At 45.8% G+C, this 13,327-nt stretch overlaps 1 protein-coding gene across 9 annotated transcripts in view; it reads right to left on the bottom strand.

Moving 5' to 3' along the window:
* Window positions 1–13,327, bottom strand: part of TLN2 (talin 2) — a 440,089-nt gene that overhangs the window by 5,005 nt on the left and 421,757 nt on the right. For 7 of the 9 annotated variants that reach the window (XM_073211939.1, XM_073211935.1, XM_073211941.1 and 4 more), the window contains 3 exons: window positions 2,853–2,978; window positions 624–686; window positions 305–532 (listed from right to left, as the gene is read on the bottom strand). In XM_073211939.1, coding sequence (XP_073068040.1) covers window positions 305–532; window positions 624–686; window positions 2,853–2,978 — 417 coding nt within the window. The remainder of the gene's footprint in view (window positions 1–304; window positions 533–623; window positions 687–2,852; window positions 2,979–13,327) is intronic. The other 2 variants (XM_073211940.1, XM_073211943.1) reach the window with 1 other exon arrangement.

Genomic DNA, 13,327 nt, shown 5'->3' with positions numbered 1-13,327 from the left:
CAGAGGAGGGTCTGACTTCCTGAAGCCTGGGAGTCAAGGAGGGCTTCCTAGAAGAGGTGACTTTGGAGATGAGTCACAGAGGGTGAGTAGCAGTTTGCCAGGCTAGGCCAGGACATTCTGGGTGAGTGAGAACCTCAAGGCATGAGACTGGCAGGCACACGTGGAGGATGTCAGTTTGGTGGGGCAACAGGTATAGGATGTATGACTGCACATGTAGAAAATGAGAAAAGTTGGACAGTTGGCTGATGGAAGGCCTGGTGGGTCATGCCAAGGAATTGAGACCGTCCCTTTGGGTGACACTTACCCGCTCCAACAGGAGTATTTTCCCACCAGCATCAGTGACCATTACCTGTAGCCGCCTCATGGCCTCTGAATCCTGATCGGCCTTCACCTTGCAGGCCACAAGCAGCTGAGCCGTGGAAGCAGCGACCTGCTTGGCAGATGAGATGAGCTTCTCCTCACTGGCATGTCCCTGGACGGAGGCATTAGCTGCCTCACAGAGACTGCTGGTTGCAGCTGCCACCATCCGGGCCTGGGGACAGCCAACAGAGGAGTGACCCAAGGCCCCACACTGCCCTCCAGGATCCCAAAAGCAAATGGGGAGGAAGGAGAAGGCGACTCACGGCAGAAATCAGCCCCTGGGACCACTGTCCGTCATCCGCGGCATTAGCAGGGATGGAGCCCACCTGGAGTGGAGTTTAAAAATCTGCAATGAGAGCTAGAAGGTTCGGGGTGACCTGCAGCCCTTCAGAACCTACCCTGCCTTGGAACTAGAGAGAAAACCATCTCATCAGACACGCAGCCCCACTGCGGCTCCCGCTAGCAGGTGACAGGAACTATACGAGGGGTCTAGCCAGGGGCTAGGTATGAGTGAAGCACCCCTTCCACGTGGGACCCTGGCCACCCCAAGATGCAGCAGTGCCTCCTGGCTGCTTTCCACCTGGACCACTGGAGTCAATCTGAGGTGCTCAGAATGCCCCCCATTTACTTGCCAGGTATTGTGTTTCTGGGAAAATGGCTCAGGAATGTTGGACTGGGGTTGTCTTTACAAGCTTATTTTCTCTGTTGACCATCTTCCATTTCAAACATGGGAGCTAATGAAGCCTCTTCTCTCAAGGGCCAAGGGAAACTCAAATCTCTCCTGATTACTGACTCTATGGCCACGCTGTAATTTTCTGGCAGATGATGCAAAAAAGGGCGGTGCATCTCTTCAGAACAATTGGGAGCAGAGCCTTGTCTTAAGGAAATACAGATCATTTCCTTGGGGGTGAGGGGAGGTGGAGAGAGGAGGGGGAGGATGGAAGAAAGATGATCTCTGGTTCTAGAAATTATGGCAGCAAGTGAAACGTGTTCTGTCCAGATGTGGAGGGAGTAGCAAGGGGGGGAAATGCCTTTTACACTGTGGAAGTGCCTAGGGAGGTCAGAGATTGAGTATTTCAATTTCATTATGAAATCGGGGATCTGTCAGCAATTAACAGGCACCACATAGGACCCAACATCCTGCACATACGTCTACAGTTCACCCAAGTCCAGGTGAATCTCTTTTACCAACTTTCTAAATGCCTGGCCCTCCTTTAACAACTTCTTAAATGCTTAAATGCTTCAAGTTTCTTGGAGAACAGGGGCTCTGCCATATTCACGTTAGATTCTGTTGTATCTAGCAATGTATCTGGCATATAGTCAGCCCTGTACCAATCAGCTAGTTTTTTGGTAGAATGTTCTTAGTGATCCATTTTTGGTCATTACACATTGATTGGTCAACAAGTGCTTGACCAGTAAGGTCAGCACTCTGCTACACCCATGGGAATAAGTGAGAAGCATAAAGGGACAGACTGCAGGTCAGCTGGGGACATGTATATACATTAATATTGAGGAACATACCATACAGAGGCTTAGCAAGAGGAGCCAAGGTATGTGGGGTGGATTAAGATACAGCTAAGCTCACAGGAAACATTCTGGAGGAAGATGGATGGCCACTGGTCAGGCATAACTACGTATTAGTTCTTAGGCCAAGGTACCACCGTATCCATCTCTCTGTAGACCAACAGCAAAGGCTTTTTAATATCAGACAAAAGTGACGGACAGTTATGGTGACTCAGTTTCCCAAACCCCCATCCTATGACAGGATTTCTGTAGTTCCTCTGTATTTTTTTTTTTTTTTTGCAGTTCCTCTGAAAGATGCATTTTGGATGGGGTGATTCCATGCTGTATGGGAGTAACAGGACACATGGACTATTTTACACTGGGAGGCCTTCCCATATCCAGGATTAGTCCGATGTACCATTAATCCTTTGGATCATTGAAAAGGAACTATGCTTTCATGGGAGTACAGATAGAATCAGTGAGTGGACATGAAGCAGACCAAAGAAATCTCAGATTTAAAACCCCACTAGCCCTTTGACCAATGGGTTCAGAAAAATGCCAACTGTTGAGCTGGAGAGCATTCTTCTGCAGAGTCCTAAAAAAAGAAGGGAGCCACTGGAGTTGGAAAAGGATTTATAAAGTCCCTGACTATGGTGCTTGTATAGCCATCCACCAGGAAAATATCACAATTCACATCTTTAAATCGCCTAACATAAAGTGGGAATATATATGTCTTGTTCAGGCTCTGAAGGCTGCTGCAGTGGGATACTTTCCTTAACAAGAAGCAGGTGAGAGGCCTAGACAGCAAACCCGACATTCTGTTTGTCAGGCTTAAGCAGAGTTTTTAGTCAGGTGGGAAAAGACAAGCAATTCTTTTTGTCTTTTCCCTGGTTTCCGTGGGAAACCACAAGCATTCACCTCCTCTCTGTGGCCCTCAGGGGCTCTCCCTGCACGAATGTCCCACCGCTCGGCCAGTGGGGTCTACCCACCTTTCCCTGGGCCACCAGCTCCCTCTGGGCTGCTGAGGCCGATTTGACCAGGGCACTGGTGGCAGCGGCAATGGACTTAGCAGCTTCCAAGATCTGTTCTTCAAAATCCAGGGTCTCATCTGCCTGCTGTAAGCAAACGAAGACAGTGTCACACACAATTCATCCCCACAAAGGGCACTTTCTGCCCAACTACTTACTGCTTGGTCACCCAGCTCTTCGTCCATCTGTTGCTTTTTGTGGACAAACCACCCCCGGGGTAAAAAGGCCTACGCTGGCAGGACGCCTCTCCTTCGGCTGCCTCCCTCTGCCCCCCACTCTAAAAGGTACAAGCTGCCACACTGACATTCAATTCTATTATAAATCAGGAAACTCGAAGACAGTTTTCCCACACTAGAATCTTAAACACAAATTCATTGCGAATAAAATACACCCGAATGGTTCCATTAGCATTAACAACAAAGTCACAATAGTCACTAATCCAAGTCCAAAGAGTGGGTGGTGGCACACTCCCGGAGCTAAAGGGTCAAAACCAAGTTGGGAAAGGACAGATGGCTACTGGGTGTGAAAAGCCTTATCTCCTGGGTAAAAACAAAAGCAACATAGCATTTCCATCTCTGAGCTGAGCTCAGAGTTCCATACCAACCACCGACCACCAAGTGGTGGAAAGGCAATCAAGGCACCATGGCACCCGAGCAGAGCCGGTCTAGTCACCTGGCAACCCGAGGCCTGGCTCCGGCTGGGAAAGAACACCGGCCATCACTGTGTGGGTGCTGCCAGGCTGTTAGGGCTATGCTCCAAACTCACCCAGACACCCCCTGGCAAGTTACAGAGAAGCTTTTGGAAAGTGGGGCAAGTGTAAAGGCCTTGGTCGTGGGCTGGGTGGGCTGGAACATCCCAGTTTGGGCTGGCCTGACTAGACAACCTGCAGCGTCCTTGCCAGCACTAACGTTCTGTGAATCTAAGTCAGTATGGTTAAGCGCCCCTTGGGTCACAGAACATTGGCAATATGGCTGGTACTGTTAGGTGTTCAGAGATGATGGTCAGGTATAGCAATACTTGTGTGTCATAAAATATACATAAAAGGTACCCTTTGAACCAATTTTAAGTGTACAATTCAGCAGCACATTAAGTACACTTGCCAATTTGCACCACAGTGATATGTTCTCAAGAACGCCTACTAAGTGCCAAGCATTTTGTTAGGCACTCCCATGTACATGAACCTTCTTAATTCTCACCAGAAAAAGAGGGAAAAAAGTCCTACACTGTATATCCTTATGTTTACAGTGAGAAAATTGAGGCCCAGAGGATAATTAGGCCCAAGGTCCTGGGGCAGGATGAAGACCCTAAGTCAGACGTAAACCTAAATGTCTCTGATTTCACAATGATGCATCTTACTAGCCTAAGCCATCCCTTAGGGCATCAGTAAGGAATAACCCTGTGTCAGAGGCTCCAAGTCAGCTGCTAATGGTCCCATGTTAAACACCAGACAGGATGGATATATGGATACAATTTTTTTTTCCAGTTCCCTATTCTTTCTTTGAGCCATGTGGCTTTGAAGCCACATCTTGAACCATGAGAGATGCCAATCTCATTTTTATTTTACAGCCCATGTTATCAAAATAACATTTTGGTGGTATACTTCATGGATCTGAAAAATGACAGCAGCACCTTAGAATTTCTGAGACAGAAGCTGTATATTCTCTCTTATTTCTGACAAAGTCTCACTCTAGGAGCACCCAGACCAGACATGGATTTAGTTCAATGGATTCATTTTGGACTCCTTTTTTATGGGGTAGTGGGTCTATAGCAGTGGTGAGCATAAAATTTCATCAAGTTTGTTTACTGAAATTCAAAAATGACTCATTATAAGACACTCTGGCATAAATGCTGGTATACCAAGGCCCCAAAGAAATTACAATAGGTGCTGATACATCTGTATCTTTAGATAAATACAGATACAGGTATCTGCTCAATGACCTTGAATTAAGAGCTTTTCTGGAAACTCATTCCGCAAAAAAAAGTCAAGCCTGTAAGAGACGGAGGCACTGGTGAAATCACAGAATTTCTGAGTTGGGAGGAAATCCACTTCTCATTCTGGAGATGAGGAAATGGAAGACCATGGTGGCTTCTCAAAGTGTCCCAGGCCTTTGTCTCAGGTGGCCTTGGCTCTGGGCTCCAAGACTAAGTCTCTTCCACAGTCAGGAGTCTGCCTGTCAGCTGATTTCTGATTTCCCAGATTTAAGGATTCACAAGAAAGGAATTTCCTTAAAATTAAGCGCTAACTGTAAGCACAGACAGATCTGCCAGAACCATCTTGTTACAGCTGGTTTGAAAGGCCTCTCCCAGGTCCTGCACTACCCTGGAGTTTCTTTAGATAAAATACATGCTTGAAATAGATACTCAACTTGGAAATATTTTTGACACCCACAGGTTTTTCTTGCAATGGCAACTGTTGTAATGCCCTCCAATGCATTTTTATTTTTCTTTCTCTAACATTTCCATCCTTTAAAATGGACATGGCAGACAGACAGCCTTATCTCTGGAAGACATTTGCTCTACTGAAAAGTACGGGAGAGTTTCCCAGGAAAGGCTGACTGAGGCTAAATGGGACAGCAGCAGGGGTGGAGGGCTCGCTAATGTGTAGGCGCCACAGTTTGGGCAGAGTTGCCGGAGGAGACTTGCCTTTTGTTTGCTGGTTTGGTATCTCTCTGTACACCAGGGTTTCCATTAAGACCGGATGTCTACCCTCTCTCTCCTGCTGAAAACAGACATCAACACTGGATGTTTCCTCCTATAACCTCTAACCTAAGAGAAAATGAGATCTCCCCAAGCCAAGGAGACTCAGTGAAAAGCCAAAACACCCAGCCAGGGTCCCCATGAGTGCACAGGGTGGGACCAGGGAGAAAGGAGATGGGGGCCACGAGAGGAAGAGAAGCACAAGCTTAACTACACTGCAAACAAGGAGAGAAATGGTGTTGGCTTGGCTTTCAGAGGGCTTCCCTAAATAAAAGGGTCATAGTTACAATTTGGGATTTGGTAACAGAACAAACCCCACTGTAGCTGGGAGACCGAGGGGAACAGGAGAAGTTGGTGCAGCTGCTGCAAGGGGAGCCTGTGGAGGAATCCGGAGACCGAGGGCACCGTGAACTCCAGACAGTGCTTTCATTAGATGGGCTGACAAACTGGTAGCTGTTGCTCAGAATCACCTGAGGACTTGGTTAAAATGCAGATTTTGTTTCAGTAGTTCAGGGTGGGCCCTGGGAATCTTCCATTTCTAAGGCAGGCCATATGGGCACCTCTGTGGGAAATGCTGGCTGAGGCTAAGGAAAACAGACACCCGGTAGCTGAGTACTAGCAGCCTGTGATCTCCTCCAGGGCACAGATTGTGCTGTATTTAACTTATGTCTCTCGGGCACAAAATCAGGCTGAGAAGCCCATGTGACAAATGTTTGCTGAATGACTATATCCATTCACTCTTGAGTCTCCCAAGTTCTAGACTCGGTCAGCCAGAGGACAGTTTACACGGTTAGGGAAGTAGAAATGCATAGAGAAAGCACCCCCATCGGTACCTGTCCACTCCTGATTCCTGGGGGATGGAGGCGCACACATCTGGGCACTGGCTCCGCCCCATTTAAGGCCGGGCTATTCATTGCACACTCTGCCTGCATCCCTCAGCTGGCACTCATCGTTTATGACATTTAGTCACGCATATACAGATGCAAACAGTGGTTTAACGTTATACAAAGAGGCTCTCCTAACAAACTAGGGCTCAGAAAAGAGTAACAGATATGCAAACTAAGACTCTACTCTGCCTAATGAAGTTGTTAGCTACAGCCTCTGAGTGCTGAACCGGCCTTCTCGTCCACTGTACAATGTTCTTTTCCTTGGTTCCTGCCACTCAAAAAGGCTATTTGCCATGTCACCACTAGCTCCTGTCAATTGGCTTTCCTGGACTTCCTAGTAGACTCTAGTTGAGGATGGATTTATTCTCACCTTGGCTTTTGGTAGTTTTGGGAAAGGTCTGAGCAACCTTTAGCTGTTTTGTGATGTGGTATTTTTCCTCTTTGGTGATCTGCAGAGCTCCCCTTCTAAACAGTTGGAGGTCTGGTGAGATCTCTCTCAGGAAAAGCCACACCTGTGGTTGGCATCCTTGCTCCCCATTTCCCATGCTTGAGGGAACACACTCAATGACCATAAGCCATGAATTTCATGATCCTTTCCATCGCTACATTTTTTTTTCGTGTGTGGCTTTAAAAATTGCTTTTTAGACCTTTGGGCTAAGCTAATCTGTTTTCTCTCTCAGAACCCCTGTTTTCCACACATAATTCAAACACAAGTTCCTCCTGCCATTTCTGGGTTACAACAGAAAATAATTATAAATAAACACAAACCAAACACAGATGAAGTGTCAAGTAACATACGGTACAGCCTGGCGCAGTTCCCAGCTTCTCCCTCGACACCCGACCAGGAAATGGACAGTCTGGGGTTCGGTCACTGCTCTGCACTTTGGGGAATCCACTGCCCTTCAGGTATCGATCAGTTTTCTGTTTGTAACTTGAGAAGCAAATTCAACTCTCCTTTAAACCATTCTTAGAAGGTGCTGACTAAAATAAGCAGGCACTACTTTTTCTCTTTTTCCCCCCTCTTGGACTCCTCCATGCAGCCACCTGCCTCCTCCTGGTAGCGTCTTTACCAAGCTCCTCCAGGACAGGTCCCTGGGACGTGCCGAGCACAGGAAGAACGCATTCTGCCCATGGTCCTTTTTCTTGCCCTTTTCTTTAGAATCACACCCCTGCAACCCCACAGCCCCTTCCCCCAGTGAACTCGAAGGTGAAAGAACCAAAGATACCATAGGAGATGGCCAGGAGATTACCGACCTCACTTCTCCCTCGCTCCCTGAGAACCTCCTTTGAGCGGATAAACACAATGGTCACTTTTCTCCCAATGGGCTACGAACATCAGATTACAGCTCACGGTACCACCCTTACAGTTAGGGATCGTGCTTTGTTCTGTGTTACTGAAAGGTCTTGCAGAAAGCTGGCTATTAAAAACAAGGTCATATCATATGGGAAACTGAAAAAAAATTCTTTGGATATATATTTTTTATAAAGTGTGGACATTCTGCATTTAATTTAAATGTCCTTGAGGGAAAAAAGGAGGCCAGCACCAAGAGCTCCCACCGCACCAGTGAGACATTTTCCTGCCACTTGGAAGCCGGAGTGGAACAGGCAGCCACAGCCCTCCTTTCCTGTAGTGAGGGTGGCTGCTACCAGTTTGCTTCTGGTATTGAACTGAGAGGTGCTTGGGGGAGATCTTAGCCTGCACCCAAAGAGCCAACTGTGTAAGAGCCAAGGGCAGCTTCTCTTTCAGAGGCGCCATCGGTGGGCTGCTCTAGGACCACCGCACCCACTCACTCTAATAACAGGGAAACATCTCAGAATAACTGCAACTGCCAGGAGCCCAGACGTGGACAGCGGGCCTGGTCTCCCCAAAAGCTCCAGGGAGGCTGTAAACAGACAAAATGGGTAACAGACACAAAAGGCTGCCAGATGGTTATGCCTGCAGCTTGGGGAGGGACCACCCTGGGCATCCAGACGTGGCCTCAGTGCATATTCAGGAAGCATCCACTAGAAAAGGTCTGAGCTTGCACACAGTATCTTGGGAGTGGTTTTTCCATTGTGGCCACTGCTGTGTTACCTTTTCTTTTTGTTTTACTGAAAAGAAATCCCCCTGAAATAATCTTTTAATTGCTATTTCTATTTGATAGAAAAATTCTTAATGTTTCTGTCATGCTCTCAAAGAGTCTGGTTAGGAAGCATAGACAAAGAAAAGAGAACAGAGTTCTTCAAAGATGTTCTTTCACAGATCACTACACTGTAAGCGCCTTTGATATAAATCCTCTATGTGTCTGATGAGGGTCTGACAAGATCTACTGTCTTACACTGGAGGGGAGTCACCTGGGAACAGACCCCCTTTGTATCTACTAGCCAGGAACCAACCAAAGGTGGATGAGCTCAAAGCCCAGTTTATCCACATAGGAAAAGCTATATCTGCTCCTCCTCCTTCTGGAACATCTTGTTGCCTTTCCCCATTCACTCAACTATATAGCATGCTGGTCAACAGCAAAATTATCCAGAGAAACAAGAAAACCACATCAATTTTAATGAGGGGATTAAAGTTGAATTAAATAAAAAATTAAGGCTCTTCTAAACATTTTTTCCCCTTTGTTCATAATAAGTTGCTGTCTCTTTTCCATGACAATTTGTCATTTTGGTCAAATAACTTCAACTGGACTCAAAACCTCCAACAATGTTTTCTAGCTGCATGAAGGTGGCATTGATTCTGGTAGCATCTTGAAAACCATCTCAAAGAGCTCAGTTTTCAAGGTGCTGCTGATACACATTCACAATCTCTTTTCAGTGGAAAAGGAGCCCAGGCACAGGTTCCCCTTTAGAGCCCCAGAAGCTGGGACTCCAACACTGCATTTCCCTCCTGTGTCATCACAGTAATCAATCACAGGTGATGGCTGCTGTCACCTGTCCCCATGCATTCACTGTAAGGAACTTGAAGGTGGCTCCTAGGCATCACCAGGGCAAACCTTCCTGACCTACCTGTTCAAACCACTGGCTCACCACCTGGCTGGGGTATTGTTTACACATATATAGTCAGGAGTGTTTTTTCCAAGAGCACTTCTTTTCTGCTCCAAAAAACTGAGCTTTTAGCCCAAGAGTTCTCTTTCCAGAAAGCAGTACTCACGGTCTTCTGTGTAGAGAGACCAGAATGAACTCACACATACTTCAGAGGCTCTTCTATGAGGAAGGCGTCAAAGCTAACCAAAGGCAGCTGTTATGAGCCAGAAAAAATATTTCATAATCCCAAACTTCCTGGTGCACCCAATTAGGCTATGGAATTACTTTCTGATTGCTGGCTTATTCTAAATATTATCAACATCTACTGACATGTTAACCTAGAACAGGAAATCCAACAGACGGAGTATAGTCCACATTCCATTTTCCGTATTAGATATATTTAGTCCTAACCAAAGTTTGTATAAAGCCCAGTGACTACCGTCCATACAGTTGGTATGGCTGATTTAGTTTGTAGATTTTGTTACTAAAGAAAGGTACAGTTAGTTGATCTGAGCTAGAATATTTGTGCTGAAACATTAATTACTAATTTCTAAATCAAAGATCAGGGTAAAAATGAAGTAAAATGAACTATAAATCCAGATGTGTTTGGAATTTGTAATAATCCTGACTTTTATTCCATGTCACAAATATGGGTTGGAACCTTCCATTTTTCCACTGAGCATATCCCTTAAGGCTTCATCACTGCACAAAACTAAGCTGTACATATCTCAAGCTCTTATGAAATCATCAATAATGATTTGTTTCTATAATAAACAAAATAATCTAGCAATACGGATACAGGTCTTAACTGCTACAAGAAGAAATGGTATATAACAAAATGAAATGTAATGAGCACTCTGTCTTCTAAATCTACTTGTGATTTTTTTTTTAACATATTCTTTCCTGTTGCCTTTAAACTATATTAGGAACCCCCGGAGACAGGGCAAGACACTGTAGGAATATGTTTGATATATAGTTGGATTAAATAACAACCTAATATATCAAACATATCACACAGAGGCCTGCAGGAAAGGCATCCAGGTTTGACTGAGCTTGAGAACAGGCAGTGCCGCAGGCGACAGCTGCAGGAGTGCTCCCCCCGCCCGGCCCCACAGCGGGTCCTTTACCTGGCTGCGGGGCTCAGGCTGTCTGCAGGTGTGGAAACGGCGCGATATCGTAGGCACACGCACCAACGCTCACTGGCACGCTCATTTTGCCTTCCCACCGTCTTCCCAAGCACATGGTGCATTCCACAGCACAAATTTGTTATTCATGTCTGGGAGATTCCAGGCAAAAAGAGGTGCTTAAATTTAAGGGCTTGAGCTGGGACTATGTCAGAAATCAGCTTCACAAACCATAGGCAATTCTACTTTTAAATCAGGCAACCCGAGAAGGTGGTGAGCAAACCAGTTTAAACAAAAACCTTGCCCATCCCCCAAACGATTCCTCAAAGCAGGGCAAATGTACCCTAGTTACAGAAGGAAAGCACTCTACACTAAGGGCCTGTGTGTGTGTGTGTGTGTGTGTGTGTGTGTGTGCAGAGTGACAGGGATGTAATAGCAATTGCTTGTTCTTGGTCTCCTGAAGATTTGTTTCATTAATTATTTTTTAAGGTGTGGAAGGGGATGGAGAGAACCAATCAGCCTGAAAAGACTGGTTGATTTTGGTGTCAGAGGGGTGTTCTTTTAACTGCAGAGATAAATGGCTTTATAAAGGCAAGACTGATATTTTACTTCATGCAAATTATTAACACACAGCAGATGGTACTCCTAGTTAGGCACAAAAGCTAGGGTTTGGGGTGATGGTTTCTTCACAACAGTTTTACAGACAGATAATCCATGTGATGCAAGCCTTGGTTCATTGCGTAGAGCAAGACATCGGGTCATTCTAAAGCACTCTAGCAGTACCAAGCTCCCTTCCTAATATGATGATGGGAGTGACCTTAAGTAGGTACCCCTAAGAAGGCACTCAAATGAACACACATGTCCACTTTTACCTTAATGGAAGGATTCCGGGACGTTCTGTGAAAACCCACACTGTAAATATAAAGGCTCAAAGACCCTAGGGCAGTGTAGGGAGTGTCCACTGGCCCACATCAGCAGTCATCACTAATTTTTTAAGTGCTATTATTTTTAAAACATTGTTCTATATAAACTTAAAATACAGACCCTCCCTCCTATTACTCCAATCCCACCATCATTCTTGTTCATTTCCCACCTGTCTCCTTTACATGCAAGGTTTTTTTTTTTTAATGGAGCTGTAATCATGATGAGTACATAATTCTGCATCTGGTTTTTTTTAACTTTACATAATGCCAGAGATCTTCATGTGACACACCTGTCAACCATTATTTGTCAGAGCTGCTTACTTTTCTTTCAAGGTGACACTCAGGTCACATCCAACCTCCTGCTGCTACTGCAGGAACAGCCCTGCCACACAGAATGCTTCTCCTCTCTGGATTGCCAACTCAGGACAGATTTCCAGAAGTGTGATTAGTGGCTCAAAGGGTAGGTGCAAACCAAAAACTCCCTCTGTGGGACGGCAGCCGCCTCTCGGTCACCGGACAGGCCCAAGGATGGAACTGCCCCCCGGAGCGCACACCCTGCTTCCAGCTCAGTCGCAGCCCCCTGAGGCTGGCAAGGCGGTCTGCCCTGGTGCTGCAGCGGTAAAACCGGAAGATCACACTGCTGCCCTGTGGGCTTGTTACAAGGACCCGGTGTGTTAATCCACGCAAAGCACCTAGAAGACTGCTTGGCACATGCTTGGCATGCAGTCAGTGTGAGCTTTTGGTTTTTCTTTTCTTTTTGCTAAGACCATCAGCTCATGGGTATATGGAACACTTTTTATTTCAGGCATTTTCCTAGGAGGTAGCAGATAAATGGTCCTGGAAGGGTATGTTTGGTAATGGTGATACAGTTGCTGCTTATTAAGTCTAACTGTATGTCAGACACTGTATTCTTAAAATTATCTCATTTAATTGTTACGACAACTTGTGGGGTAGGAACTCTAATAACTGTTTTTCAGATCAAGAATCACGAGGTAAATAGACAGCTGGGCAGAAGGAAACCAGCATTCAGAGACAGAACTCAGAAGGATCCTGCAAAAGGACACAGGGAAAGGGCTTGGAACAGGAGATCTCAGAATATGATGAAGTTAAATTAAAACCAGGCTAATTCTCCAGGAGAAAGTGCCAACTGACATGACTGTTGCATGAGCAGACAGAACAGAAGCTACTGGTGGCAAATCAGATAAGGGAAAGGAAAAACACGCAAAGCACAAAGCCTCTACATCTTAAGTCAATGGTGGTTGCTTCGTGGTTGAAAATCATTTTCCATTCATGATTCACTTGATTTATAAAGCAGGAATAAAGACATAGCCAGAAAATGGAGTTGCCCCTATACCCATACTGAGCTCCTAAGTTTGTGTGTGTTTAGAGAAACCCAAAGCATCTCAGACCACCCAAGACCCTCAGGTTTTCAGGCCAGCAGAGCCCACAGTGAGCCCACATATCAGAAGTCAAAACTCTCCAATAACATCTTGATGAGAAATTTAAACAATGCTTGTACCGAGTCTACAGAGACTATCAGGAGACTGGTTCTAAGAATCCCGTGGTTTTAGGAATGTTCCCAAGTTTAACAGATTCACAGTCTGCTCACATCTATTTCACACACCACACTGGCCCCGGCACTGCTTGGGGAGGGTTGGGGTGTTGCAGTGCTCAGACTCCATCCTTTTGTCTTTCAATAAAAAAGGTAGGATTTTAGGCATACTGAAGCCAGGGGACACAACTTTTTTAAAGGGGAAAATTTCACATCCTAATATATTTGGATCTTTGGAGGGGAGAGG

This window comes from Manis javanica, chromosome 8 (assembly GCF_040802235.1).
Source record: "Manis javanica isolate MJ-LG chromosome 8, MJ_LKY, whole genome shotgun sequence".
Lineage (NCBI taxonomy): Eukaryota > Metazoa > Chordata > Mammalia > Pholidota > Manidae > Manis > Manis javanica.
This window is presented reverse-complemented; position numbering and strand designations above follow the sequence as displayed.